The sequence below is a fragment of the Orcinus orca genome, chromosome 14 (genome assembly GCF_937001465.1).
Source record: "Orcinus orca chromosome 14, mOrcOrc1.1, whole genome shotgun sequence".
Lineage (NCBI taxonomy): Eukaryota > Metazoa > Chordata > Mammalia > Artiodactyla > Delphinidae > Orcinus > Orcinus orca.
Window position 1 is genome coordinate 64307202 of NC_064572.1, and position 26152 is coordinate 64333353.

A 26152-nucleotide genomic window follows, 5' to 3' on the forward strand; every position below is an offset into this window, starting at 1 on the left:
CCCTCTCGCTCTCGCTCTCCCTCTCGTAGGCGCCCGCTCACCAGCCCTAGTCGGGCTGGGCCGGGCTTTATTAATATGCTAATTGCCTGCTAGTGGGCGGGGAGAGCAGTGTCAAAGTGACCCGGGCGAGGGCGCAGCGGGCGGCGACTTGCGTGCGCCGCACGGCGGCGGACGGCGAGGGGCCGGCAGCGCTCCGAGTTCGGCGTGCTTGTGACGCAGCTTTTAAAAAAGGAGACCGAGGCAGAGACCCGGGAGAGGGCGGGCGAGGGGAAGGGAGAGGAAGCGAAGCCTCACGCTGGGTGTCCGTCCTCCGGGCGCCGCTGGGTTGGGAGCTTAGAGGAGCCGAAGCGGGAGCCGGGACTGGGGGAGGCGGGGCCAGGGTGGGCTTTGAGATGTAGCTCTCTCTCCACCCCCGGCCGCGCTCTGGGAGGGAAACGCGACTGCCGACCCCCCGCCCATGCTCTCTGCTGAAACCCCAATCTTAATCTGGAGGCCCCTGGTTATGCGCTTCCACCCCAACGTGGGTGGGGAAAGCAGCACTATCTTAATTCTAGTAGCAACCCCTGAATTCACCTCCCCCCTAAATTAATTACCCCTCCCTTGCCTGCTAAACCAGTTGGGACTGGCCCTAAAAGGGTTAATTAGGTGAGGTCCCGGCGCTCCCTCGCCTAATTGCCTGCGATCTGTGTTTTGCTGGGAGAAGGGCGGGCAGCGAAATGACCGCCAGGTTGGTCTGGGGAGGGAGAATCCGTAGGCTGTCCTTTACCCTTGCAGACTCTGACTCATCAGTCAAGATGCTCACCTCCCTTCCCCCTTTCTCCATCCAGTTTCAGCCTCCCTCCCCCCGCTCCCGCCACCCCCAATCGCCTGGAAGCTGCTTTCCTTTGAGGGCCTCCGAGACTGGGAAGAACAGGAAGCAAACCCCTCCAGTGCCCCCTACCCGCAGGGGCTGTGGCCTCAGTTGGAGGGGGTGGGGTGGAAGGGAGGATGATGTGGATGGTCAACGTAAGGAACACTCCTTCCCCAGGGAGGAGCTTCCCAACCTTCAGGCGCTCCTCAAGGATTCCCTAACCCAGCCGGGGTGGGGGGCAACATCTCCATCTCCATCCCTTCCCAAAAGCCCAGCCTTAGCTGCCTCATAAACAGGAAATACCTATTAGCTGGGAGGAGGGAGGGGAGGGGAGAAGTCTGGAAGAGAGAGTTGGACCCCTCCCTTCTGGGGGGTCCCCAGCTGCTAGCTTCTCTTCTTTAAGCTTCAGGGTGGGCTACAGGAGTAGATGCTGGGGACCTGGCCTGGTGTCCCCTTCCTAGGGCGTCTGCCCCAGACTGGGTGAAGGGTCCTCCTTCCCTTTGTTACTTAGGTGGGGATTGATTGTGAAGGTTCCCTCACCCCTGCCCAGAGTCTGCACAGCTGGCTTGACTGGCTGGGGGAGGGTTATAGATGTGGAAGCTTAAGTGTTTATGAGACCCCTTAAGCTTTTGCTGAGGGAGCAAGAAACGAAGGGCAGATGCAGAGTCTGGGAGTTGAAAAGAGGGCCTGCCCAGGGATGGGCATCCCCTCCCTTATGCTCAGGAGAGGGTGGGGGAAGGGAACTGTAAGCATAGCCTCTCACTAACTCCAGCATTCCGTCCACATTGTGGATTCCCCCACCCCTAGCTTTCCCTACCTCCACCCTCTGGGGGGCAAGGGGGGGCGAGATAGAAGCCTGCAGAGGGATGTGACTGAAGCCATCCACACTTACACAGTTATTTCCTTGGCAGCATCCCCTGCCTGTGTCCACCTCCTCCCCACATTCCGCAGGGCAGAGGTCAGCACTACAGGGAGTAAAGGGAACCTAAAGCAATGGAAACTTAGCCTGGAATTTTGGAAACCTCAGTTTGAATTCCAGCTTTGCCCCTCACTAGCAAATTACCTGGGACAACTGACTTCCCCATTCTGAACTCTAGCTTTACCCTCTGTAATTGGTACCTGCAGCTTGATGAAAGTCAAATGAGACAATGTATGCCCAGTCGCCTAGCCCAATGCCAGCCATGTAGTCAGTACTCAATATACATTAGCTCCTTTCTGCTTTCTTTGAGGTTATCGGTTATTTCAAAAGTTTCAGGGGCTTCCCTGGTGGTGCAGTGGTTGAGAGTCTGCCTGCTGATGCAGGGGACACGGGTTCGTGCCCCGGTCCGGGAAGATCCCACATGCCGCGGAGCGGCTGGGCCCGGAGCCTGTGCTCCGCAATGGGAGAGGCCATGAACAGTGAGAGGCCCGCGTACAGCAAAAAAAAAAAAAAAAATTTCAGGAGTGGGCTGAATTGGCTGGACCCCTTTCACTCTCTACTGTGTACGAATTTGCCTTCCCCCAATCCTGTAACCACTCACCCCTAAGGCCACTCATTCCAAATAACTAGCTTGGCCAGATTCCACGGTGATCACCAATCACTTGAGTGGACAAAGGGGCTTATAACCCACCCTATAGGGGACTTTGCCTCCTCTCAATCTAAGGCTCCCTTCTCCTAGATTACACATGTGGAAGGTGGAAGGCTGGGAAGAAGAAAAACAGCATTTGTTGAGCATATACTATGTGCCCAGTACTGCGCAAGGTGTTTCACACCTGAGATCTCATTTACTTTTAATAATGACCTTTGGAAGAAGGTGCTGTTACCTCCATTAAACAAACAAGAAAACAGATTCAGGAAGGCTAATAAATTCAAACTTTCTGTAAAACATTCTTCTCTGTCTTCTTTGCCTACTAACTAGTTAATGCCTTTTAAACCTCAGTTACACCTTCACCTCCTCTGGGGAGGTACTCCTCTCACTCCCACCCCAGCTGATCTATTGGTCCTGTTTCCTTTAAGGAAATATTATCTCAGTACTGTTGAATGGGTGATTAAGTTAAGTCGATTCACCTCCCTGAACTTGCCCAAGGTCACACAGCTAACAAGTACTTGACCCAGTGCTCTTCTCTGCCTTACTTCTAGTTTGGACTAGGCCTGGGGAAGAAGAGGAAACCATCATTGGAGCAGCTCTGGAAACTGTGCTGCAGGCAAAAATGGGAGAAGTCACAGATGCCTGGCAGATAGCCCTGGGGTGTGGTAGGAAGGCAATGAGTCTATGTGGAAGGTCTTTAATGACAAGGTCCTGGAGGGTGGCAGGCTTAGCTGATGTGGATGGATAGATTTGAGCACCCAGTATTTTCTTTTTTTATGGCTGCGTTGGGTCTTCGTTGCTGTGCGCAGAGTTTCTCCAGTTGCGGCAAGCGGGCGCTACTCTTCGTTGAGGTGAGCAGGCTTCTCATTGCGGTGGCTTCTAGCTGCAGAGCACGGGCTCCAGCATTGTGGGTTTCAGTAGTTGCAGCATGCAGGCTTAGTAGCTGTGGCTCACAGGCTCTAGAGCGCAGGCTCAGTAGCTGTTGCGCATGGGCTTAGTTGCTCCGCAGCATGTGGGATCTTCCCGGACCAGGGCTCGAACCCGTGTCCCCTGGCATTGGCAGGCGGATTCTTAACCACTGCACCACCAGGGAAGTCCAATATTTTCTTTTTTGAGGTGAAATCACATGACATAAATTAACCATTTTAAAGTGAATAATTCAGGGACTTCCCTGGGGGACCAGTGGTTAAGACTCTGCACTTCCACTGCAGGGGGCGTGGGTTCAGTCCCTGGCCAGGGAACTAAGGTCCTGCATGCCATGTGACGTGGCAAAAAAAAAAGTGAATAATTCAGGGGCATTCCAATATTTTTAAATACAGTCATTAGTGCAAGATGGACTCTAGACATGGGGATGAAGCAAAATGGGAAGTGAGAAGAGGTGAGGTGGTAAGGAAAGGAGAAGGGAAGAGGAGCCCCACAGAGAGGCAGACAGCAGAAGCAATGAGCTAGACTGCTTTAGGACAGGTGGGTTCCCTGCTTCTTCCAGCTCCTAGAACCTGTCCCATCCAACTTCTTCTCCTGACCTTGACCTTGGCCTTCTCTATTTTCTCCCACATTTCTCTTAGCCCTGAAACTCCCTCAAATACTCATTGGTATTGCTCTTTCTTTCAAGGACGAATCTTCTTTTTCCATCAAGATGGCAAATATGTCTTACTGATGGCTCTGTCCCCAGCACCTAAGAAGGTGCCTAGAACCTGATATGTGTCCTATAACACTTACTAAATGATTATAAGAATTCTGATAGGATTTATCTTTCCCTGCTCCAACAAGTGACTCCTTCCCTTCTTGTCCATTTACCATCACCATCACCATCACCATCACCATTTACCATTACCATCCCTCTCTCTGTCAAATCAGTTTGGCAGATTTGGCCAAATAAATATGTAGAAGGCCCCATCCTTGTGTGGAGGAAACATTACGTCTGGAGGAAAGGGATCTAGGAATCTGCATTTTAAAGAAGTGCCTCAGTTGGTTCTTATACATGCCAATATTTGGGAATAGTTCCTTCTAAAAGGGTCCATGCCCCTTCAGAGCATGCCACCAAATGGGATGAAACCTATTCATTCATTCCATAAGCAACTGCTTAGTACAGTGGGGGATACACTACTAAGAACAGAGGAACCAAAGAAAATAGTCTACTCTATTCACTGTGTGCCCCTGGGCATATTGTTTAACCCTCCCTTAGCCTCAATTTCTTCCTCAGTAGAATGTGGACAATAATCCCTACTTTTCTAATTCTTCCAGGGATATTGCAAGGAGACAGCAAGCTCAAGACTGTAAACCATTCCTCAACTGTGGGTTGTTTGGGGCTAAAAATAAAGCACTAAAAGGAATATTGCCTGAAAGTTTGCATCTCCCTGAAAGAATAACTGTAAACCAGGTATATTAATTATCTATTACTATGCAACAAGATACCCTCAAATTCAGCACCTTAGACAACAAACTTTTGTTATCTCCCTTGGTTTCTTTTTATTTTTTTATTTTTTATCTTTTTTCCCTCAGTTTCTGAGGGTCAGGAATCCAGGAGTGGGTAAGCTGTTGGTTCTCGCTCAGAGTCTCTCACAAGGTTGTAGTCAAACTGTTGTCCAGGTCTTCAGTCATCTTGACTGGGGCTAGAGAATAAGCTTCCATGTTCACTCTAGTGGTTATTGGCAGGCCTTAGTTCTTCAATGGCTGTTGGACAGAGGCTTCAATTTTTTGCCACATGGGACTCTCCATGGGGCTGCTCACCATATGGCACGCTGCTGTCACTAGAGTAAGAGATCAGAGAGAGAGAGAGAGAAACAAAAACACCTGGGCTGAAGCCTCAGTCGTTTTATCATCTAATCTTGGAAGTGACATATCATCACTTCTGCCTTATCTTATTGGTTACACAGACCAACCCTGGTACAAATGGGGAGAGAACTACATAAGAGTGTGAATAACAGGAGGCAGAGGTTATTGGGACCCATCCTGGGGGTTTTCAATGACAACAGGTCTGGTCCTTAGTGTTGCAGGTCTGGAGGTTTAATTTAGGAAGTTAATCAGAATTCATCAGATTCAGGAAACTGATTCACACAAATTAAATACACATGAAACATTATCTTGGTACTACTCTGCCTCTTTTCTAGAACTCCTTAGTTAAACTAGTCTTCCTTTTGAACACAAAAAAAGTGTTGTCGAACTTCCCTGGTGGTGCGGTGGTTAAGAATCCACCTGCCAATGCAGGGGACACAGGTTTGAGCCCTGGTCCGGGAAGATCCCACATGCCGTGGAGCAACTAAGCCCATGCGCCACAACTACTGAGCCTACTCACCTAGAGCCCGTGCTCTACAACAAGAGAAGCCACCGCAGTGAGAAGCCCGCACACCACAACAAAGAGTAGCCCCTGCTCACCGCAACTAGAGAAAGCCAGTAACGAAGACCCAATGCCGCCAAAAAATAAATAATAAATACATAAAATAAATTTATTTTAAAAAACGTGTTGTCACTTGAGAGCCCATGCACTGGCTGTTCTTCTTACCATAGAATGCTCTTTAGAATGCTCTTTGAATGGCTAGGTCTTCCTTGTGATTCAGGTCTTACTTCAAATATCTCCTCCTCCTTACCTGATCACACCGTATAAAATAAAATTGTCCCCTCTTACCTTTTACAGTCTCCATCCCATTTATTTTCTTTTTTTTCCCCATGCAGGATTTTAGTTCCCCAACCAGAGATTGAACCCGTGCCCCTGAACTGGGAGCACAGAGTCTTAACCACTGGACCGCCAGGGAAGTCCCATCCCATTTCTTTTTTCGCATTAATTAATTCATTTATTTTTGGCTGTGTTGGGTCTTCGTTGCTGCACGTGGGCATTCTCTAGTTGCAGCGCGCAGACTTATTGCGGTGGCTTCTTGTTGCACAGCACAGGCTCTAGGCGTGCGGCCTTCCATAATTGCAGCACGCAGGCTCAGTATTTGTGACATGCGGGCTCAGTAATTGTGGCATGCGAGCAGGCGGATTCTTAACCCCTGTGCCACCAGGGAAGTCCCCCATTTATTTTCTGATAGCCCTTCTGGTGCTCTGAAATTATTTTGACTCTTTGTTTACTTGGAGATTGTCTCCCCACTAGAATGTGAGCTCTGTTAGGGAGGGTTTTTTTGTTTCTGTGTGTTTGTTGGTCTGTTTTGCCATTGCTGTATCTTCAGTGCCTAAAACATTGCCTGATGCATAGTAGGCACTCAATAAGTAAACCAGAATGTTGATTTGTTAATTCACACTGAGAAATATATGTCATGTGAACTGGGCATTTTGTCTCACTTGATCATCTCACTCTCCCCATAGAAAATGATATGGGAAATCAGTTATTATAATCAGATGAGTCTTTGGTGAATGTGGAGTCAGGCAAAGATGTGATTGACACCCAATATTTGGTGGCCTGTGTCTCTGAGGTTTTCCTTCCTAGCCCTTAGGAATGCACCAGTCAAGGAGACTAGTAGCCACAACACTCCTGTCTAGGTGGCAGTGGAGACCTAGAGATATATTCGTATCTTTTTTAGTAGATTCCATGCAGACACCACATGTAGGTGAATATTTTTTTATCATATGCTGAATAAAGAAAAAAGGGCACAGCTTTCTGCTTTCTTTAACATTAATCTTCTTCCCAGAGTCTAATCCTTATAATAATGACCATAATTAGTGCCCAAATCACCAGCATTTACAGAGCATCTCTTAGAGAATGTTTCTTCAACAGAGGAAGAATTGTGCCACCCTGTATTGGTTCTTACTGATTTCTCACTGGCAAATTATTTCTAAGTTTATTGGAAATAAACTTTATTGTTGCCCTCTCTATTTTATAGGGAGAATTGTGAACAGATTCACTTCACCCAAAAGGTTAGTAAGGTACTTCCCTGGTGGTCCAGAGGTTAACACCCTGTGCTTCCACTGCAAGGGGCATGGGTTTGATCCTTGGTCAGGGAACCAAGATCCCCCATGCCTCGGGGCAACTAAGCCAGGGTGCCACAACTACTGAGCTCGCGGGCCTCAACTAGAGAGTCTGTGTGCCACAAACTAGAGAGTGCACGCACTCTGGAAGCGGAACGCCACAACTACAGAGCCCATGCGTGCTGCGCCACAACTAGAGAGAAGCCCTCACACCACAACGAAGGGCCAGGGTGCCGCAATGAAAGATCCCGCATGCCTCAACAAAGATCCCACGTGCTGCAACTAAGACCCAACGCAGCCAAAAAAATTAATTAAATAAATAAATAATAAATTTTTTAAAAAATTAGAAAAAAGAAACTAACTAAAAGAAAGTTGTATTAGTCTTCCCAGGCTTCCTTAACAGAATACCACAGACTAAGTGGCTTAAAGAACAGAAATTTATTTTCTCACAGCTCTGGAGTTTGGAAGATTAAGATCAAGGAGCTGGCAGGCCTGGTTTCTAGTGAGACCTCTTTCCTTGGCTTGCAGGTGTCTCTTCCTCTTCTGCAACCATTCCTAGTGGATTAGACCCCCTGCCTTTATTATGTCATTTACCCTTAATTACCTTCTTAAAGGCTCTATCTCCAAATATAGTCATATTGGGTGTGGAGCCCTTCAACACATGAATTTTGCCCATGGTGAAGGGGGGACGACACACACAATTCAGTCCATAACAAGAGGTCCTCTCTTCTCATGAATTTTTTGTGGGAATGTGTATTATTTTTTATTTTTTTAATACTTTGTGCCACACGGCATGTAAAATCTTAGTTCCCTGATCAGGGATTGAACCTGTGTCCCCTGCAGTAGAAGCGCAGTGTCCCAACCACTGGACCACCAGGGAATTCCCTGGGAATGTGTATTAATACAACCTTCCTGAAGGGCAATTTGGCATTGTCCACCGAAATTTCAAATGTACATACATATATACCCTTTAACTCAGCAATCTCCTTTCGAGGAAAGTATTCCATAGAAAGAGTGTACAAAAAGGCAAAGATTAAAAAAAAAAAAAAAAAGGGTATTCCTTGGGAGTCCAGTGGTTAGGATTCAGTGCTTCCACTGCAGGGGGTGTGAGTTCCATTCCTGGTCAGGGAACTAAGATCTCACGGCAAAAAAAAAAGGAAAGATACATGTACAAGAGTGTTCACTGTAGGGCTTCCCTGGTGGCGCAGTGGTTGAGAGTCCGCTTGTCGATGCAGGGGACACGGGTTCGTGCCCCGGTCCAGGAAGATCCCACATGCCATGGAGTGGCTAGGCCCGAGAGCCATGGCCACTGAGCCTGCGCATCTGGAGCCTGTGCTGCGCAACGGGAGAGGCCACAACAGTGAGAGGCCCGCGTACCGCAAAAAAAAAAAAAAGAATGTTCACTGTAACTTAATTTGTAATAGTGAAAAACTAGAAATCACAAATATAATTTAAATAATGATAATGATATTAAATTATATATTCATTTAAATAATGATATATTCTTTTAATGGAACTGGTACTCACCAAGATCTCAGTATATATTGGTTAATGAATGGACAAACATATTGTTACATGAAAAAAAAGCAAGTTATAGAACCATACATGTGGGATGGTCCCATTTTTGAACAAAGGTCAATGTCTGTCCCTATACATTTTTTTTAAGGTTAAAAAAAACACTTCTGGGAATTCCCTGGTGGTCCAGTGGTTAGGACTCCACGCTCTCACTGCCGAGGGCCTGGGTTCAGTCCCTGGTCAGAGAACTAAAATCCCACAAGTCACGCGCGGAGCGGCCAAAAGAAAAACAAAATAAAACAAAACTTTTTTATTTAGAGGGGCTGGAATGATTGTATGCTAATTAAAACAGCTAGGTTGTATAACAAATAACTTGAAAATTCCCTATTGATATTCTCCAAGAGTTAGATTCCATTACACGTGACTTGTTCTTTCTTTGGGCCTGGAAAAAATATACACAACTGCTCCCGTTGCGGAGCACTGGCTCCGGACGCGCAGGCTCAGCGGCCATGGCTCACGGGCCTAGCTGCTCTGAGGCATGTGGGATCTTCCTGGACCGGGGCACGAACCTGTGTGCCCTGCATCGGCAGGCGGACTCTCAACAACTGAGCCACCAGGGAAGCCCTACACAACTGATTTTTGACGAATAATTTATTCCTCCCTTTCCCATGTTTTGAAATCCTTATGATCCCTCAGTTCCTTCTGGAACAAATTTTCCTCTTCTTCTCCAGCCAGCCCCAGTGGGTTCACCTTTACAGGCTCTGGGACTAGGACAGGAAGTAATGTTTGAATGTTTCTTCACTGGGACCTATACGTTTTTATATACATAGAAAAAGTGTGGCTGAATACACACCAAAGGTGACAAGGGTTAAATCTGGGGACTGGAATTTGTAGGCCAAGTATATTTCTTACTTAAATAGTTTTGTATTCTTTGAAGTGATTTTTAAATTTTTGTAATACAAAACTTTTTTTAAAAATAAGGAAACGGGAAAAAAAAATTGTCATGAAGAACCTAGGTGTAAGACAGGAATAAAGACGCAGACCTACTGGAGAACGGACTTGAGGATATGGGGACGGGGAAGGGTGAGCTGTGACAGGGCGAGAGAGTCATGGACATATACACACTAACAAACGTAGTAAGGTAGATAGCTAGTGGGAAGCAGCCGCATGGCACAGGGATATTGGCTCGATGCTTTGTGACAGCCTGGAGGGGTGGGATAGGGAGGGTGGGAGGGAGGGAGACGCAAGAGGGAAGACATATGGGAACATATGTATATATATATCTGATTCACTTTGTTATAAAGCAGAAACTAACACACCATTGTAAAGCAATTATACCCCAATAAAGATGTTAAAAAAAAAAAAAAAAAAAAAGAGGAAACGGGCTTCCCTGGTGGCGCAGTGGTTGAGAGTCCGCCTGCCGATGTAGGGGACACAGGTTCGTGCCTCGGTCCGGGAAGATCCCACATGCCACGGAGCGGCTGGGCCTGTGAGCCATGGCTGCTGAGCCTGCGCGTCCAGAGCCTGTGCTCCGCAACGGGAGAGGCCACAACAGTGAGAGGCCTGCGTACCGCAAAAAAAAAAAAAAAAAAGAAAACAGGAACTTCCCTGGTGACACAGTGGTTAAGACTCTGCACTCCCAATTCAGGGGGCCTGGGTTCCATCCCTGCTCAGGGAACTAGATCCCACAGGCATGCCGCAACCAAGAGTTCACGTGCCACAACTAAGAAGCCCGTGTGCCACAACTAAGGAGCCCACAAGCTGCAACTAAGGAGCCCGCCTGCTGCAACAGAGACCCGGCACAACCACATAAATAAATAAATATTTAAAAAAAGAAAAAGAAAACAATATGAAGTAGCTTCTAAATGGCAAATGAGTAAATAATAGACATAGTGATGGACTGTGGAAATACAGAGAGGGATCAAGGTTGGCTGGGATAACCAAAAAGTCTTTCCCGGATAAAACAGGGCCTCAAAGATGTTTTGAGGCTAAAGTTTTCCACAAGGCAGGAAAACACCTGTTGTATTTGGAAGATAGCAAGATGATCTGCAGTAGCAGGAAGTAAATTTGGTAATGAGACACTAACGTGGGTTTCTGAGTAGCTCAGAGAGACACCGATAATGCTGTGTTCTAAGATTAAACTCGCGGTAGTGCCGCAGTGTAGCGGGTGAGGCTTAGCTCCTGGAGTGCTGGTGCCCACGAGGGGGTGCTGTTTCAAAACACAGGCCCGCTTGGACTAAGGAGAAAGAAACGTGCAGCAGGTAAAACGTCAGACAAAGAGGGGGTTCTGACAGTTGGACAAATTGGGAAAATAAAAAGATACGCAATAGGTAATTATCCCCTTATTACCTCGCGCTCCCCAGCTAGGTCCCCGCGCGCAACACAAAATTATGCATTACAGTATGCCTCTAGCACGTGCCACTCAGGCTCTGCTGAATGCGACTACTACTCCCAGGCTCCCTCGTGAGGCCAGTGCCCTCTTCCCGTGTGCAAATGGGTATCGCCGCTCAGTCTTCTGGGATTCGTAGTCTTGCAGTGTCTTTCGGGAGTTGTAGTTTCCTTCCTACAATCGGCTGGGCGAGGCGGCGCCGGCGATCAGAGCTGCGCCGGGTGTTCAGGGGCCAAGATGGCGGCGCGCCGGGGACTGAGAGACGGAGTCGCGCCGCTTCTGAGTGGGGGCTCCGGCCCCGACCCTGGCGGTGGAGTGCGCAGCAGCGGTTGGGGGAGTCGGAGCCAAGCGCCGTATGGCACTGTGGGCGCTGTGAGTGGCGGGGAGCAGGTGAGACTGGCGGGCGGCCCGCGGCTGGCAGCAAAGCGGCGTGTGCCGGGCGGTGACACGTGGACGCCACAGGAAAGGGAAGAAGCGTTCGGGAGTCGATGCCGGGTGGCTGCGGAAGACGGATTGGACCGACCGGACCTGGGTCGTTTGCTGGGGGGATGCGGGCAGAGGCGGGTCCTTATGGCCATTCCTCCGGAACGTCGGAGGGGCAGAGCAGGGTGTCGGAAACCTGGCCCCTGTGTGTGGGGGGACTCGGACTTAGAGTAAGACCTCCCTCTAAGGATGCCGAGTGGGGGCTGCCTGTAGCCCAGCGCCGCAGTGCTTTTTCGGAGCCACGTGGGGTGGGGGGAGCGATTTTCCCGGGATAATTTGTCTGCTTCCCCTCCCCCTCTAGGCGGCCCCGGCACCCACGTGGGTTGGGCGGGGGGGAGGAGGCCCTCGGGTCCACGTGGGGGCGGGGAGGGGATGTCCACGTGGCTCCCGCTCCAGGCTGCCGGGCATCTCGTATCGGCGCTGGAGCCGCACTGCCGGGAACTGGGTGTGTCTCAGCCGGTCCCGCCATCTCCGATCGGCGCTGGGGGCCCCAGGCTGGGAAGGAAGGAAGGTAGGGGCTGCTAGAATCAACTTTGCCCAGAGCCTTGGAGGAGTTTTTTTCTTTTTGCTTTGATCCGCGTTGCTTCTCGACAACGGATGGTAAAGGACTTTACAGGTGTGCGGGTAGTCTGTGCCCTGCGGATGGCGGAGTGTGTTGGGGAGGGTAGAGGGCTGAGGTTGAAGGGCTGTGGAGTGGCGGCCTCTTTCCGACCGGCTTGGGGTGGGTTGTGAGGCATGGGCACTGGCGTTTTTGTTGCCTGCAGTCCTGCCTCGTTCGTGATTCAAGGGGCATGGGAGGTTTCAACATTTACATGGCACAGGCTTAAGTAAGGAAAGGGAGTCCTCTCCTTCCCTCACTTTTCCTCAAGCATCGCTTTTGAGGAGGCAACTAAGGCCTGCTCCTGTGAATTGATACAGACAAATTTGAGATGGTCTGTGTTTAAGCTTTTCTGGAATTTGTGCTGGGGATGGCAAAAGTTGGAGGCGATCTGAGAACTACTCAACACCAGTTGAACGTTTACTAAATGCGGGGGGGACATTCTTTCTGTCATACTCTTTTTTTCCTGGTCTTCAGTTCTCCATACTTAAAAGTGTTATCGTCCCATTCCTCACCAGGGCTTCTTAAAAGTTCCCACCCAGAGTGGAGGTCGGCAAGACTTCGTTTGAACTGTTATCTTGCTTAAGCAATTAAGCTGAGTCCTTGAAAGCTTTTTTTTTTCTTTTTTGGTTTCTAGGTGGGAGTTGGGCTGCAGGTTGCCAGGTAATATCAGTTCTAGCAGACCAATCCAGGCCCTGGGGGTGGGGGGTGGGGAGTGGCTTCTGGGGCTCTACTTGGGAGCTGCCCACCTGCTCTTCCCTTATTTTCTCAGAGGCCATATCTTGTGGGGCTGGTGCTGCCCACCCTTTGGGGGAGAGGCAGGAAGTATCCATGATCCAGCTGTAGTCCAAGTTAGGTAGTCATTTGGGGTTGGAGAGGGTCTTGTGGAGAGATTGTTCACCACAAACACACACAAAGATGAGTATGTGGAAGCTAGTCAATCAGCCAGGAACTTATTGAGGTTCCATTATGTTTAGACATAGGGGGATACTGTGGTAAACCAGACATGGTCCCTGTCCTCCAGGATCTTATGTTTTTATCAGATCTTATGTTTTAGACAGACAATAAATAATGATGAGGACAGAGGAAAGTGCAGCATATTATATAATCAGCAGTAGTAATCTACCTTGCAGGGTCTGGGAAGAGACATTTTAAGATGAGATTGTGGGGGGCGGAGGGGAGGGGGAGCTTTCCTCAGAGGGAACAGTATGTGAAGGCCTTGAGGTGGGAGAGAACATGGCTTATTGGAGAAACCCGTATGGCTAGTGTATACAGAGACAGACAGAGTGGTGAGAGAAGACACGCTGGAGGAGTCTGGTGGGGAATACCAGGACCACTGTAAGCCATTTAAGGACTTTAAACCTAGTGCTAAGAGCGGGAAGATGCCCTTGGAGGGGATTAGAGAGTGTCTCAAGAGGTGATCAAATGTGTATTTTCACGTTTGTAGCTGGTTTTGAACCCTGCAGGGACAAGCCAGATATGGGAAAGCCAGTCGGGAGGTTGTTAAAGTTAAGAGATGCTGGTGGCTGGCACACTCTTAGCCTGGGCTTATCCTCTCCATGATCTTGGTACTCTGGGAGCTGTGCTGTTTGGGGTTTGAGGGGAGGGATGGGTGAGGTCAGGTAAAGAGGGGCTTCTCTGACTGGGGCTCCAGTACCTGCCTGATGGAAGTGGTGATGAGTGGTTCATAAAGCTGGACATTGTCTCGAGATTCTGGCCTAGTAGCTGGGTCAGGTAGGTGGCAGGGCAGGAGATGCAGCCTCTTTGCTCACCTGGGAGTGTTTGCTGAGCGAGGTGCTATTCAGTTGCTAGTTGTAATTACAGGATTGTGAAGGCTTGGGAGGAGTTAGTGCCTAAAACCTGCCACCTTTTACTTCATCTCTGGGCCTGGCCTCCTAAAGTGTCCCTATCTATCCTTTTCTCTCGTTGGGCATTGTTACTCTTCAGCTTGATTAGGAGGGTGGGGGGGGGTGCAGTCACACCTGTTGCTTTTTTTTTATTTTGGAAGAGGTACAGAGTTTCCCTTTGCTGCCAAAGGAGAGGTAAGACTGGCTTGTCCGTGTTTGTTCCTGTTCTCTGGCCTTTGCATCATCTATAATTTCGTATAGTGGAGATACCCCTGCCTCTGGCCTTGCCAGCCCTTCTAGCCACTTCTGGCCCTGCCCACGCCCACACTCTTGACAGGCCTGGGCGGATGGCTCCCTGCCTGACAAGGCTGAAGATGTTAGTTCTCAGGGAAGAGGTGGGGTGGGGCGGGGCTTTTCCGTCCACAGAATCAAGCTTTCTCTTCTTTTGCTCTAACCTGGTTGGGGTAGGGAAGAGACTTGTCCCTTGGGACTACCTTTGAGAGGTTGGGTGGCACACTGTAGAGCCTTCAAAATAGAAGTTCGAAATAAGTGTGACTGTCAGCTGTGTATACTGTGATGCACTGTGCCAGGCATGGTGGGTGACCAGGAAGTATAAGCACAGTTTAAACCCTTCCAAGAGCCAAGAAAGATATAAGCTAATAGAATACAAAGGGTTATTTGCCCCAAAGGAACTTGGAATATAGTTTTAGTAATGATGCAAGGAATGTCATGGGGTAGGGAAGTGGGTAGGATGTGATTGCCAGAGAAGTGAGCGGTACAGGAACACGTATGAATTCGGGGTGTGAGGAGAGATGCGTTGGGGAGGGCTGAGGTGTCTTCTTGAGAAGGTGGGATTTGAGCTAAGCAGAGACGAGAGGCCTAAGTGGGATTTGAGGGAGGTAAGGTGGTTGTAATTGGAATTGCCTGCTTACTGACCTCCTCTCCTTTGGTGTGCCCCTGAGAGTGTCTGTCTTCATCACTGCCAGCAGATTACTCTTCTCAACAATCTTGGTCTTTTTGATGTTTTTATTCCCCAGTTTATCAATCTCGTGTGGTTCCAAGTGTTTCTGGATGGAGTCTAAACTTTTTTTTTCCCAGAAGGTTCTTGAACACTGCCATCTGGTTGTGGCTGTGGCTCATAGTTTGTACTTCTCTCTGCCCAGCAAGTCCAGAGTGTGTTGGGGCTCCTGCTGAGTCTGAGGCCATTGGTGGAGGGCTTGGTACCTGGTTTACAGAGTGTGTAAATCAGCTGCCCCCGAGGGCCCATGCCCTGCAGCTTTCACTGTGCCTTCCTGACCTTATTCCCTTTTGCCCCAGGTGCTGCTGCATGAGGAGGGGGATGATTCTGGCTTTGTCAGTCTATCTCGGCTGGGCCCCTGTTTGAGGGACAAGGACTTAGAGATGGAGGAGCTGATACTGCAGGATGGGACACTGCTGGGGACCATGCACAGCTATATGGATGCCTCCCTCATCTCCCTCATTGAAGATTTTGGTGGCCTTGGAGAGGTGAGCTGGGGCTGAGCTTGGAGGTCTTCAGGCAGGAGCTTTGGCTCAGTGGCTCTGTTCTCCTAGCACCTTGGTTCCTAGATACTCAACCTGAGTCCTTGAAGTGTGTTTTTGTTTCTCAGTGAGAGTTGGGCTACATCCCATGTAAGAGGATGCCCTGGCAGACTTGGATTATCATCCAAGGCCTTTCACCCTGCCTGGGCCCCTGACTTACATGTTCAGAGGGTTCTGATCTGTGTTTTGAGTCCAATTCCAGCTTAGCCAAGGGTTGTCTGCTGAGCATCCCACATCTTACCTGAGAGTGTAGGGAGTATGAAACATAAGTTCAAGACTCAGTTTTGACAGGTCTCTGTTGACACTAGAGAGATGGTGGATGGTAGTAAATGAGATTGGAACCCATGCCTCCTGGTACTAACATCTCTCTCTGGCAAATTGAGCTGAACTGAGCCTGGGAGAGGGATTCTCTTGGCATCCAGTCCTTCTCAGTGGCCTGGTAGGTCATAGGGATGGTGGTGGGACCTTCCTGTTGTCTTTCCTGAGCAGAGCAGGTTATCTCTGGAGGACCAGAATGAAGTGTCACTGCTCACAGCTCTAACAGAGATCTTGGACAATGCAGATTCCGAGAACCTGTCTCCATTTGACAGCATTCCTGACTCAGAGCTGCTTGTGTCACCTCGGGAGGGCTCCTCTGTAAGTGTGGGATGAGGGGAAGGGGGTGTGTGGTTGGTGCAAAGGTTAGAACCACATCCACGAGCCTACTCATAAAGTTCTGAAGCACAAACACATTTCAGGTCTTTTTCTCCCTTTTAGCTGCACAGGCTGCTCAGCCTCTCTCGGACACCCCCAGAACGTGACCTCATCACCCCGACTGACCCATTGGGGCCCAGCACAGGCAGTAGTAGAGTGAGTGGGGTAAGCCTGACCTAGGGAGCCTCATGGACTCCCAATGGGGAGGAATATATGGGGACATGTCTGGAAAAAGATATTCCTGGAGAAAACTCCTATGTCTTATCTTCTCTCCTGTAGGTTGAGATGTCTCTCACAGATCCTCCTTGGGACTTCTCTCCACCCTCTTTCTTGGAGACCTCCTCCCCCAAGCTTCCTAGCTGGAGACCCCCAAGGTCAAGACCCCGCTGGGGCCAGTCCCCACCTCCCCAGCAGCGTAGTGATGGGGAAGAAGAGGAGGAGGTGGCCGGCTTCAGCAGCGAGATGCTTGCTGGGGAGCTCAACAACTCTGTGAGCAGCATCGCAGACTTCCCCATGCACCTGGCCTGTCCCGAGGAGGAAGATAAAACAGCAGTAGCAGCAGAGATGGCAGTGCAGGCAGCTGGCGATGAGAGCATCTCCTCCCTGAGTGAGCTGGTGCGGGCCATGCACCCGTACTGCCTGCCTAACCTCACCCACCTGACGGCACTTGAGGATGAGCTTCAAGAGCAGCCAGGTGATTTGACACTGCCTGAGGATTGTGTGGTGCTGGAAATTGTGGGCCAGGCGGCCACAGCTGGCAACGACCTGGAGATCCCAGTTGTGGTGCGACAGATCCCTACTGGACCCCAGCCTGTCCTCCTGGATAACTCGCTAGAGGCCAGTGCGGCCTTGCAGCTGCTCATGCCTACACTAGAGGCAGAGACAGAGGCTGCTGTGCCCAGGGAAGCCCTCTGCCCTGAGAAAGAGGGGTTGTCACTGGACTCAAAGGAAAAGCTGGAGTCAGCCTGCTTGTTGGAGCCCAGGGAGGTCATGGAGCCAATGGCACCCAAGGGCCCTCAGAACCCACCAGCCAACACAATGCTAAGTTCCCAGAGAGCTCGAAAGGGCAGGAAGAAGAAGAGCAAGGAGCAGCCAGCTGCCTGTGCAGAAGGCTATGCCAGGAGGCTGAGGTCAGCCTCTCGTGGGCAGTCTACAGCAGTTACAGAGCTGACCTCTCAGGGAGGCAGCTTGCCTCAGGAGGACCTTCAAAGAGAGGTTGTGCCTCCCCGTGGTAGAGGGAAGCCCCAGGCTTGGGCTCGGGCCTGGGCAGCTGCCTTGGAGAAGCCTGGCTCTGGGAACTTGGAGAGTAGTGCTGGACAAGCTAGTCCTGCTAAAGAAGGTCCTCTAGACCTCTACCCCAGCCTGGTTGACCCCATCCAAGCCAACCCTGTTTCAACCCATCTCTCACTGGTTGACTCTGAAGCTGACCCCATGCCACTTGACTCTGTTGAAGCTGATCCCACTGCGGTTGACCCTGATCCCACTGTGGCTGACCCTGTACCTGTTGACCCTAAACTGGTTGACCGTGCTTTAGCGAACTCAGAGCTGGTTGACCCTCTCCCAGCTGACCCAGTGCTGATTGACCCAGTTCTGGCTGACTCAGCAGCAGTAGACCGTGCAGTGGTTGTTCCCATCTCAGATGACTTGCCTTCAGTTGACCCTATCCTAGCCAAGCCAGTACAAGTTGACTCTCTTCCCAATGACCTGGCTCCAGTTGACCCTGTACTAATTAAGTCTAGGCCAACTGATCCCAGACGTGGCGCAGTGTCATCAGCCCAGGGGAGTCCAGCCCCCCAGCTCCTCCTGGAGTCAGAGTCCTCAGACCCCCCAAAGGCCATCAATCCTGAAGTCAAGGAGGTCATGGGTCCTCTGAAGGGGGAAACTGGTACTAGTGCAACAGCCCAGGAAGCCAGGCCTCGGCCTCTTAGCCTATCTGAGTACCGGCGACGAAGGCAGCAGCGCCAAGCAGAGGCAGAAGAGAGGAACCCCCATCCCCCAGCTGGGAAGTGGCCCAGCCTCCCAGAAACTCCCACAGGGCTGGCAGACATCCCTTGTCTTGTCCCACCAGCCACAGCCAAGAAGACAATTCTGCAGAGAAGCCCTGAGGCTCCTTCTGAGGCTTGCTTTGCTCCTATGGGTCCCAGCCCTGCCTCTCCTAGTCCTGAGCCACCTGCAAGCAAACCTGTGGCCTCAACTCCCACTGAGCAGGTGCCATCCCAAGAGATGCTACTGCCAGCAAGACCTCCACCTCCTGCTGTGCAGTCCATGCCCCCCACAATGCCCACTGCCCTGCCTTTTCCCACGGGTGGGCTGGGCATGACCCCCATGCTGCCCCTTCCCACAAATGGGCAAAGTGTCCCCAGTCTGCCCCCACCACCCTTGCAGCCTCCTAGTGTTCCAATGTCTGTGGGGCCAGTGCCACCTGATCCCTTTACTCACTATGCCCCTGTGCCACCCTGGCCTTGTTATCCCCCCTTGTCCCCTTCTGGCTATCCTTGCTTGCCCCCTCCACTGACGGTGCCCCTAGTGTCTGGTACTCCAGGTGCCTATGCTGTGCCCTCCACTTGCAATGTGCCTTGGGTACCTCCTCCTGCCCCAGTCCCACCTTATAGCTCCAGCTGTACCTATGGGCCCTTGGGATGGGGCCCAGGGCTGCAACACCCTCCATTCTGGCCTGCTGTTCCCCCACCTCCTTTGCCTCTAACCTCTGTTGGAAGAGCTGTTCCCTCACCCAAGGTGGAGCCCAGTGGCATCCCACCTGGCCCTCCTGATAGTGTACTGACTGTGCCGATGGCTCCTCCCCTCTGTCTTGGGGCAGCTGGTCAGGGAGCTCCACAGATAGAGCCCACCAAGGTGGAGGTCAAGCCAGTGCCTGCATCTCCCCATCTGAAACACAAGGTGTCCTCCCCGGTGCACAGCCCTCGGATCAAGGCTCCACCGTGTCTGCCTGCTGAGAGTGTGGCTGTTGAGGAGCTTGCATCAGAGAGGCTAAAGCCTGAGCCCCAGGAAGCTAGGCCCAGGGAGAAGGCACCCTCTCCTGTTGCCAAGGCTGTTCCCACATCTGCACCAAGGCAGAGCACTACCACCAAGCTGCCTGCTGTCCACCCAGCGCGTCTAAGGACACTGTCCTTTCTGCCTACCCCACGTACCCAGGGTCCTGAGGATGTGGTACAGGCTTTCATCAGTGAGATTGGTGAGTGCCACACAGTTCCGTTGGTGTGAAGAATGGCATGGGGGTTGTGTGAGGAGTGTCCTCCATAAAACAGGATAAACTACCTTGATGGGGCTGGCCTTTGTTGGATTTCTTTGGAGAGTTCTTGAGAGGTAGAAGTCTGGGTTGGTTTGATTCTTTCTGCTTTGTGTTGCTGCCTTGGTTTACTTAGTACAGTGAGCATGGGGAGCCTAGGGAAGAAGTGAGGTGATTTGGGACTTCTGGGACCTGTGTACTCAGTTGATAGGGGCTGTGTTGTATGCTTCCACAGGAATTGAGGCATCGGACCTGTCCAGTCTGCTGGAGCAATTTGAGAAATCAGAAGGTGAGGAAACCTGGGTAGCTTTGCTCCAACCCTTTTTTGTTGATGTTTCCTTTGGGCCTAGCCCTGTAGTTGCTTGAACTGGGGGGAAGGAGAAGGGGAGTCTCAGCCACTAGAGTAGCCCCCTAATTGGAATGGGAAGACAAGATTTACCTGTGACACAATCTAAGCCAGGGAGAGTGGTGGGTACAGCATGGCAAGAACTATAAAGAGTAGATGGATGGGGAGATTCAAGTGTGTTGGGTTATTTGGGGAGGTAGCTCTCCAGGTGAGCCTTGGAACACAGGAATTCAGAGACTGATGAGTAAAGGCAGAGGCATAGGAAAGATCGCATGTATTTGAAAGGCAATGGATAGCTCAGCTTCTCAGTACAAGGCATGGATCTAGGTGCTGCGGGAGATATTATGTCCTGTTCTCAGATGAGCTTATGGTCTGACTGGGGAGAAGAATTTGCAGAAATGACTGCTGAATTGGTAACAGGTATCGGTAGTACAAGGCAAAATAGAAAATATAAGTGTAGATCAAGAGTAGGTTATAAAACTAGGAAGTTAGTTAGGTGGGTTATGTAGAGCCTGGAATGCTAGGCTTAGAAGTTTGGACTCCCCAGATTCAGTGGGGAGTGTGCTTGTTTCTGAGCAGAGAAGAGACATGATTAAAAATATACCTGGGTACCCACTGGAGGAGAATGGATCTCTCTGGGGAGACCCAAATGGAGTATGTAGGCAAAATGGATTTTCCTCCTTTGGGTCTCAGAGCCAGCCCTTCTGCACCTCCTCAGTATGGAACATCTGGTTGGGCTTTTAACTAGTATGGTTTCTTTGCAGCCAAAAAGGAGTGCCCTCCCCCGGCTCCTGCTGACAGCCTGGCTGTAGGAAACTCAGGGTAAGTATGGGGACATGAGTGAGTTACCCTACCAGCTGTTGGTCAGCAGCCGGCCGGTACTCCAGGACTGTCAACTGGATGCCTCTGTTACAGGGACATTTAGTCCGCTCTAGTCTTTCCCTGTTCCCCACCCCCGGTTCAGCCCATCACTACAGCGTACTGTCTTGAGTGGTGAAGGAGGAGGATATATATGTACCATTTTCTGGCTTATTCCAGTCTGGGGTTCCAAATGGTGATGCCTTTTATTTTCTGGCAACTCGTGCTTTTGGGGATTTCTTTCCTTTATTTAACAGGCGTTAAGGTTGCTCAGCACTGGTAATGGTGTAAGAAAAAGTGGGGGAGGATATTCATGGCTAGGGCTCCCCTGACTCCTTGGAGGGCACAGGCATCCTGGACCTCCTTGTTCCCCATTCTTCCAGCACCAAGAGGCCTTTTTTTTTTTTCATGTTCACAATACCCCATCCTGTTTTGCCAAGCATATTTTCCTCCACATTGATTTTGGGTTGGTTTGAGCCGGGCACGAGAGGCTCCTGGCTTGGAGGAGGTGGGGGGTATTCAAGGTCATCCAGGAATTGGGCAGAGCTGAATTGAGACCCAACCTACATAAAGTTCAGTCACTAAGACCCCTTTTGTGCTGGAGGAGAATGATTGGGGCAGTTTGTGCCCCCCATTCCTCTCTGCACGCACCCCTCTCCCATTGCTTTGTGAGCAAAGCAGATGTACAAGATGTTGAGGAGGCAATGAACCAGGCTTTCCCTTTTCCCCCCGCCAGCAGCGTTGACACTCCCCAGGAGAAGAGGCCCCTAGACCGGTTACAAGCCCCAGAACTGGCCAACGTGGCAGGTGGGTTCAGGGTGGGGAACTCTGCCTTTGATTAGTTTATGCAGCAAATGTTTTTAGAGCCTGCTCTGCACCAAGTGTGTGTAGGTGTTGGGGATACAGAGATCTGATCCTCGTCCTTGAGGTTCTCACAGTCCAGGGGGCAGATGTCAGATGTGTAAACAAATGAGCATGTTGAGTATCAGATGTTGTGTGTTAAAGAAGCCTGTGTGGCTTATAGTGGGGTCTGAAGAGGGACAGTCAGGGTAGGGTTATATAGAAGGTAATCCTCAAAGTGGAGGCTTGAGAAAATCACTGATACCAATCAGGTAGGTTTATGGGCATTCTAGGTAGATGGAATGGTTTGAGTGAGCTGGAGAAGCAAAGCCAGCCCGGTATGTTTTGGGAAATTATGAGTGGTTCATTTTGGCTGGAGTGTAGTGGTTGATCAGGGTGCTGGGCAGAGCTAAAGGAAGAGAGAAAGCTGGAGTGGAAAGCAGGAGGTCAGGTTATGGGAACTTTGACTGCCATGTTAAGCTGGTTGGACTTTATACTGTACAGTGAAGAAGCAATTGTAAAAACGTTACCAGTTTGGTTTTTGGGTGCTCCCACCAGCAGGAATGTAGAAGACAGGTGGACAGGTGTGATGCCCGAGGTAGGAGGTTATTAGGAGACAATTACATGAGTTCAGGCAAGATGCAGCCCAGAAGTCAGGCAGTTCTGAGGACAGGGGGTGAGTCTAAGAATGAAGAGGTAGGACAGACAGGACCTGGCCACCAGCTAGGTTTGGGCAGTGAGAGGTTGAACAGTTCAGGAGGACCAAAGCTGGTTGGGTGTCTACTGCTGGTCTCCAAGATGGGGAACTCAGGGGAAGGAGCAGTTTTAACAGTGGGAGAAGTTGGGCTGTTGATCATTGTTAGTATACTCTGTGAGATGAAGTGGGGATCCCTGGAGCCTATATTCACAGTGTTTAGAAGTGTAGAATCGGATCTCATCCTGCTATCTCCATCCTCCCTCCCCTCACAGGGCTCACCCCTCCAGCTACCCCTCCCCATCAGTTATGGAAGCCCCTGGCTGCTGTCTCACTGCTGGCCAAAGCCAAATCTCCTAAGTCCACCGCCCAGGAGGGAACCCTGAAGCCTGAAGGAGTTACAGAGGCCAAACATCCAGCTGCAGCCTGCCTCCAAGAAGGGGTCCATGGCCCTAGTCCAGTCCATGTGGGCTCTGGGGACCATGACTATTGTGTCCGGAGCAGGACCCCCCCAAAAAAGACGCCTGCCCTAGTCATTCCAGAGGTGGGCTCCCGATGGAATGTCAAACGCCATCAGGATATCACCATCAAACCTGTCTTGTCCCTGGGCCCAGCCACCCCGCTGCCCCCATGCACAGCTGCCTCCCAGAAGCCACTTGATCACAGGACTAGCAATGATCAGGCAGATCCCCCAGCCCCTTGCCTTGCCCCATCCACCTTGCTGTCCCCTGAGGCCTCACCCTGCCGGAATGACACGAACACTAGGACTCTCCCTGATCCCTCAGCCAAGCAGCAGTCAATGCGCTGTTATCGAAAAGCCTGCAGGTCAGCCAGCCCCCCAAGCCGGGGCTGGCAAGGCCGCCGTGGCCGCAGCAACCGTTCTGTCAGCTCTGGGTCCAACCGGACCAGCGAAGCATCTTCCTCCTCATCCTCATCGTCGTCTTCCTCATCCCGGTCCCGGTCCCGGTCCCTCTCCCCCCCACACAAGAGGTGGCGAAGGTGAGCTCTGATGGCCTGTTAGGTTCTCTCCACTTTGGAATTTCTCTCCTCTGGTTTACTCTGAAAGCTTTAGCACATCGATACTTTCAGGCAGTAAGGCTTCTATTTCTGTCTTTGGCTTTTGTCTTCTCCCCCTTTACTGGATTCGAAGGAGGCAAGCTCTGAGAAGATAGCTTCTATCCCCTGTTGGAGATTGGGATATCTCTGAGGTCTCCTCCTTCCTGGAGACCTGCCTTGGGGAGACAATTAGGGTTTGATCTTGACCACGTTGATTCCTTTGCATACTGTATCAGTCCTTATTTCTGCTATTTTCCCGGTAGTATGTGGGATGGTGGTCTAGTGGGTTGTTAATGGCAAACAGTCCTTCCTTTAATCATCTGTTGAGGAAACAGTCTGGGACAGTTCCTTTGAGTGTCACTGTGGCCTCAGCTATTTTCTGGCAGTACCTTTTTCTCAGTAATAGACCCAAATTTTTCCACTTAATCAATGAAGAATTCTTGGTTTTTGATGGTGAAGCTTATCTTCAGAAATGTCCCCTACTACAGGTCTAGCACATCCCCTAAATGCCGTGTTCATAGTACTCCTATGAGACATATGAGGGGAGCAGGATCCCAGAGACCCAGGCCTGCCCCCTCCCCACCCGCAGCTAATTGTAAGACCTAGGGCCCAGCCTTTTATCTCCGAGTCTCCGTTATTTTTATTCTTTCTGATTTGTTAAATATTTTTCTATTTTTAATTGCATAATTGAAAATAAATATGATCTGTGCCCAAATACTCTAGAACATCTAAAGTTCATGAGGTTCTCAGTTTGGTCATCTGCGAAGAGTTCTTCTAGATCTCCTCTGCTCTGCTTTGCCTTTGGTCCTGAGCTTCCTGACAGGGAGGCAGGGCTGGGGCCAAGGTGAGGTAAGTAGAATATACCTGCACTGCTCCCAGCATTCCTGTGTGCCCCTTTGTTCTCCAGGTCCAGTTGCAGTTCCTCTGGACGTTCCCGAAGATGCTCTTCCTCTTCCTCCTCCTCATCTTCCTCCTCGTCTTCCTCATCCTCATCATCTAGTTCCCGAAGTCGGTCCCGCTCTCCATCTCCTCGCCGGAGAAGTGACAGGAGGCGGCGGTGAGCGTGTTTTCAGGGAGTCGGTGCATCTGGGGTGCAGGTGCCTAAGAGTTCTGAGACTTGAGCTGCGTAATGTCTGGGGCACTGATGGCACCTTCTTCTCTTGTCAGGTACAGTTCTTATCGTTCACACGACCATTACCAAAGGCAGAGAGTTCTGCAGAAGGAGCGTGCAATAGTGAGTAGAGGAACAGCTCCTGGGAGGAGAGGGCTTGTCCCTGAGCCATGACATGAGCTCAGAGAGCCGTCTGCAGCTATGGCCTTGGCTCATAGTGTGTCAATTTTCCTTGACCTAACATAGGAAGAGAGAAGAGTGGTCTTCATTGGGAAGATACCTGGTCGCATGACTAGGTCAGAGCTGAAACAGAGGTTCTCTGTTTTCGGAGAGATTGAGGAGTGCACCATCCACTTCCGTGTCCAAGGGTGAGGTTGGGCCCTAAGGTCAGGATGTCCTGTCTCATTATCTATCTTGATGCTTCTTTGTTTCTCCCCCCTTGCTCTGGTGTCCTAGGCAATATAGGCACCTTCATTTCTACAGTTAGAGGGTTGGCAATTTGGGGAATGAGAAGAACCACCCCAGTCCATTACTGTACCCTGGCGAGCTGTCTCTTCTCCATGGCATGTGCCCAAATAGCCATGTCAGCCTCTGTCTCACCCTCCCCACCAGTGACAACTATGGCTTCGTCACTTATCGCTATGCTGAGGAGGCATTTGCAGCCATTGAGAGTGGCCACAAGCTGAGGCAAGCAGATGAACAGCCCTTTGATCTCTGCTTTGGGGGCCGCAGGCAGTTCTGCAAGAGAAGCTATTCTGATCTTGGTGAGTGGAGGGAGGCCCTGAGCCTTTGGTATCATCTCCTCCCTCAAAAGGTCCCCAGGCTTTTGAGAGGGGCGCTAGCTAGGCAGACTTGTCTTCCTCTGACACGTGAAGAGCCTAAGGGGTGGGATGAGAGGAGAAATGGGTGCTCACCTGTCTTTTGACTTAATATCCAGGTGATTTTAGCTCCATCCATTATAGACATGAGAGGTAGCTGGCCATTTGAGGACGCTGTGGTCGGGAGGTGTACTCAGAGACCTTGATGTTTGTCTCTCTTTACCTTTATAGACTCCAACCGGGAAGACTTTGACCCTGCTCCTGTAAAGAGCAAATTTGATTCTCTTGACTTTGACACATTGTTGAAACAGGCCCAGAAGAACCTCAGGAGGTAACCCTGGGCCCTTCTCCCCCACCCCCTTTTCTTTGGAGGTGCCCAACCTCCTCCATTCCCTCCCCCAGTCTAGGGGAGACAGCTGCTAGTGAGGAGATGACTGTTTTATAAAGAAATGGAAAAAAGTGAAATAAAAATGTGTTAAATCAGATTTTTTTAAAGTGGTATTTGTTTTTTATAATAGGCATTGAAACACATTAACTTGCATTCCTATGTAAGAAGGATGGGGTTGAGGGGTTCCCCCAGTGTTTGGAAAATCGAAGTCACTATGCAGACTAATAAACATGAACTAGAGGGAACTGCCAAGTGCTGTTGTGCTTCTTTCTATGGTGGTAGTGCCAGACAAGTCACTTTTCCTCTCTGAACACAACAGGGACATGCTTACCTCCATTTAATTCCTAGGACCCCTCTTTGGTCAGGTGTAGAATCCTGACCACTTGAAA

General features: G+C 50.5%; 1 protein-coding gene, 1 long non-coding RNA gene and 2 other non-coding genes across 13 annotated transcripts; 2 read left to right on the forward strand and 2 right to left on the reverse strand.

The window, feature by feature from the left end:
- Nucleotides 1-170: 170 nt before the first annotated feature.
- On the forward strand, nucleotides 171-5532 carry LOC125960982 (uncharacterized). Its single transcript, XR_007471245.1, has 4 exons — nucleotides 171-727; nucleotides 2970-3083; nucleotides 3228-3269; nucleotides 4663-5532. It is a non-coding gene; the product is annotated as an uncharacterized LOC125960982 (long non-coding RNA).
- Nucleotides 5533-8127: 2595 nt separating this feature from the next.
- TRNAR-UCU (transfer RNA arginine (anticodon UCU)) lies at nucleotides 8128-8200 on the reverse strand. The gene has a single exon. It is a non-coding gene; the product is annotated as a tRNA-Arg (tRNA).
- Nucleotides 8201-9522: 1322 nt separating this feature from the next.
- Nucleotides 9523-9642, reverse strand: LOC117200889 (small nucleolar RNA SNORD22). Its single transcript, XR_004482667.1, has one exon. It is a non-coding gene; the product is annotated as a small nucleolar RNA SNORD22 (small nucleolar RNA).
- Nucleotides 9643-11419: 1777 nt separating this feature from the next.
- PPRC1 (PPARG related coactivator 1) lies at nucleotides 11420-25860 on the forward strand. Of its 10 annotated transcripts, none has more exons than XM_004268499.3 (14): nucleotides 11420-11614; nucleotides 15470-15658; nucleotides 16202-16348; nucleotides 16469-16570; nucleotides 16685-19598; nucleotides 19888-19941; nucleotides 20763-20820; nucleotides 21593-21663; nucleotides 22666-23389; nucleotides 24354-24503; nucleotides 24614-24680; nucleotides 24804-24925; nucleotides 25170-25321; nucleotides 25607-25860. In XM_004268499.3, the coding sequence occupies exons 1-14, from the start codon at nucleotides 11462-11464 to the stop codon at nucleotides 25708-25710; spliced, it is 5007 nt and encodes a 1668-aa protein (XP_004268547.2). In that variant the 5' UTR covers nucleotides 11420-11461; the 3' UTR covers nucleotides 25711-25860. The 10 variants fall into 10 exon arrangements, with proteins under 10 accessions (XP_004268547.2, XP_012387981.2, XP_049553429.1 ...); XM_049697472.1 differs by lacking the exon at nucleotides 11420-11614 and adding an exon at nucleotides 11621-11877; XM_049697473.1 differs by lacking the exon at nucleotides 11420-11614 and adding an exon at nucleotides 11621-11877 and having other exon boundaries at nucleotides 21596-21663.
- Nucleotides 25861-26152: the final 292 nt, after the last annotated feature.

What these genes read in the sequence shown, in the direction of transcription:
- PPRC1 (XM_049697472.1), top strand. Translation starts at nt 11,713, where the DNA reads ATGCCGGGTGGCTGCGGAAGACGGATTGGACCGACCGGACCTGGGTCG. An exon ending in GGCTTTCATCAGTGAGATTG is followed by an intron (nt 19,599 to 19,887) that starts GTGAGTGCCACA and finishes ATGCTTCCACAG; the next exon opens with GAATTGAGGCATCGGACCTG. An exon ending in CCACACAAGAGGTGGCGAAG is followed by an intron (nt 23,390 to 24,353) that starts GTGAGCTCTGAT and finishes TTTGTTCTCCAG; the next exon opens with GTCCAGTTGCAGTTCCTCTG.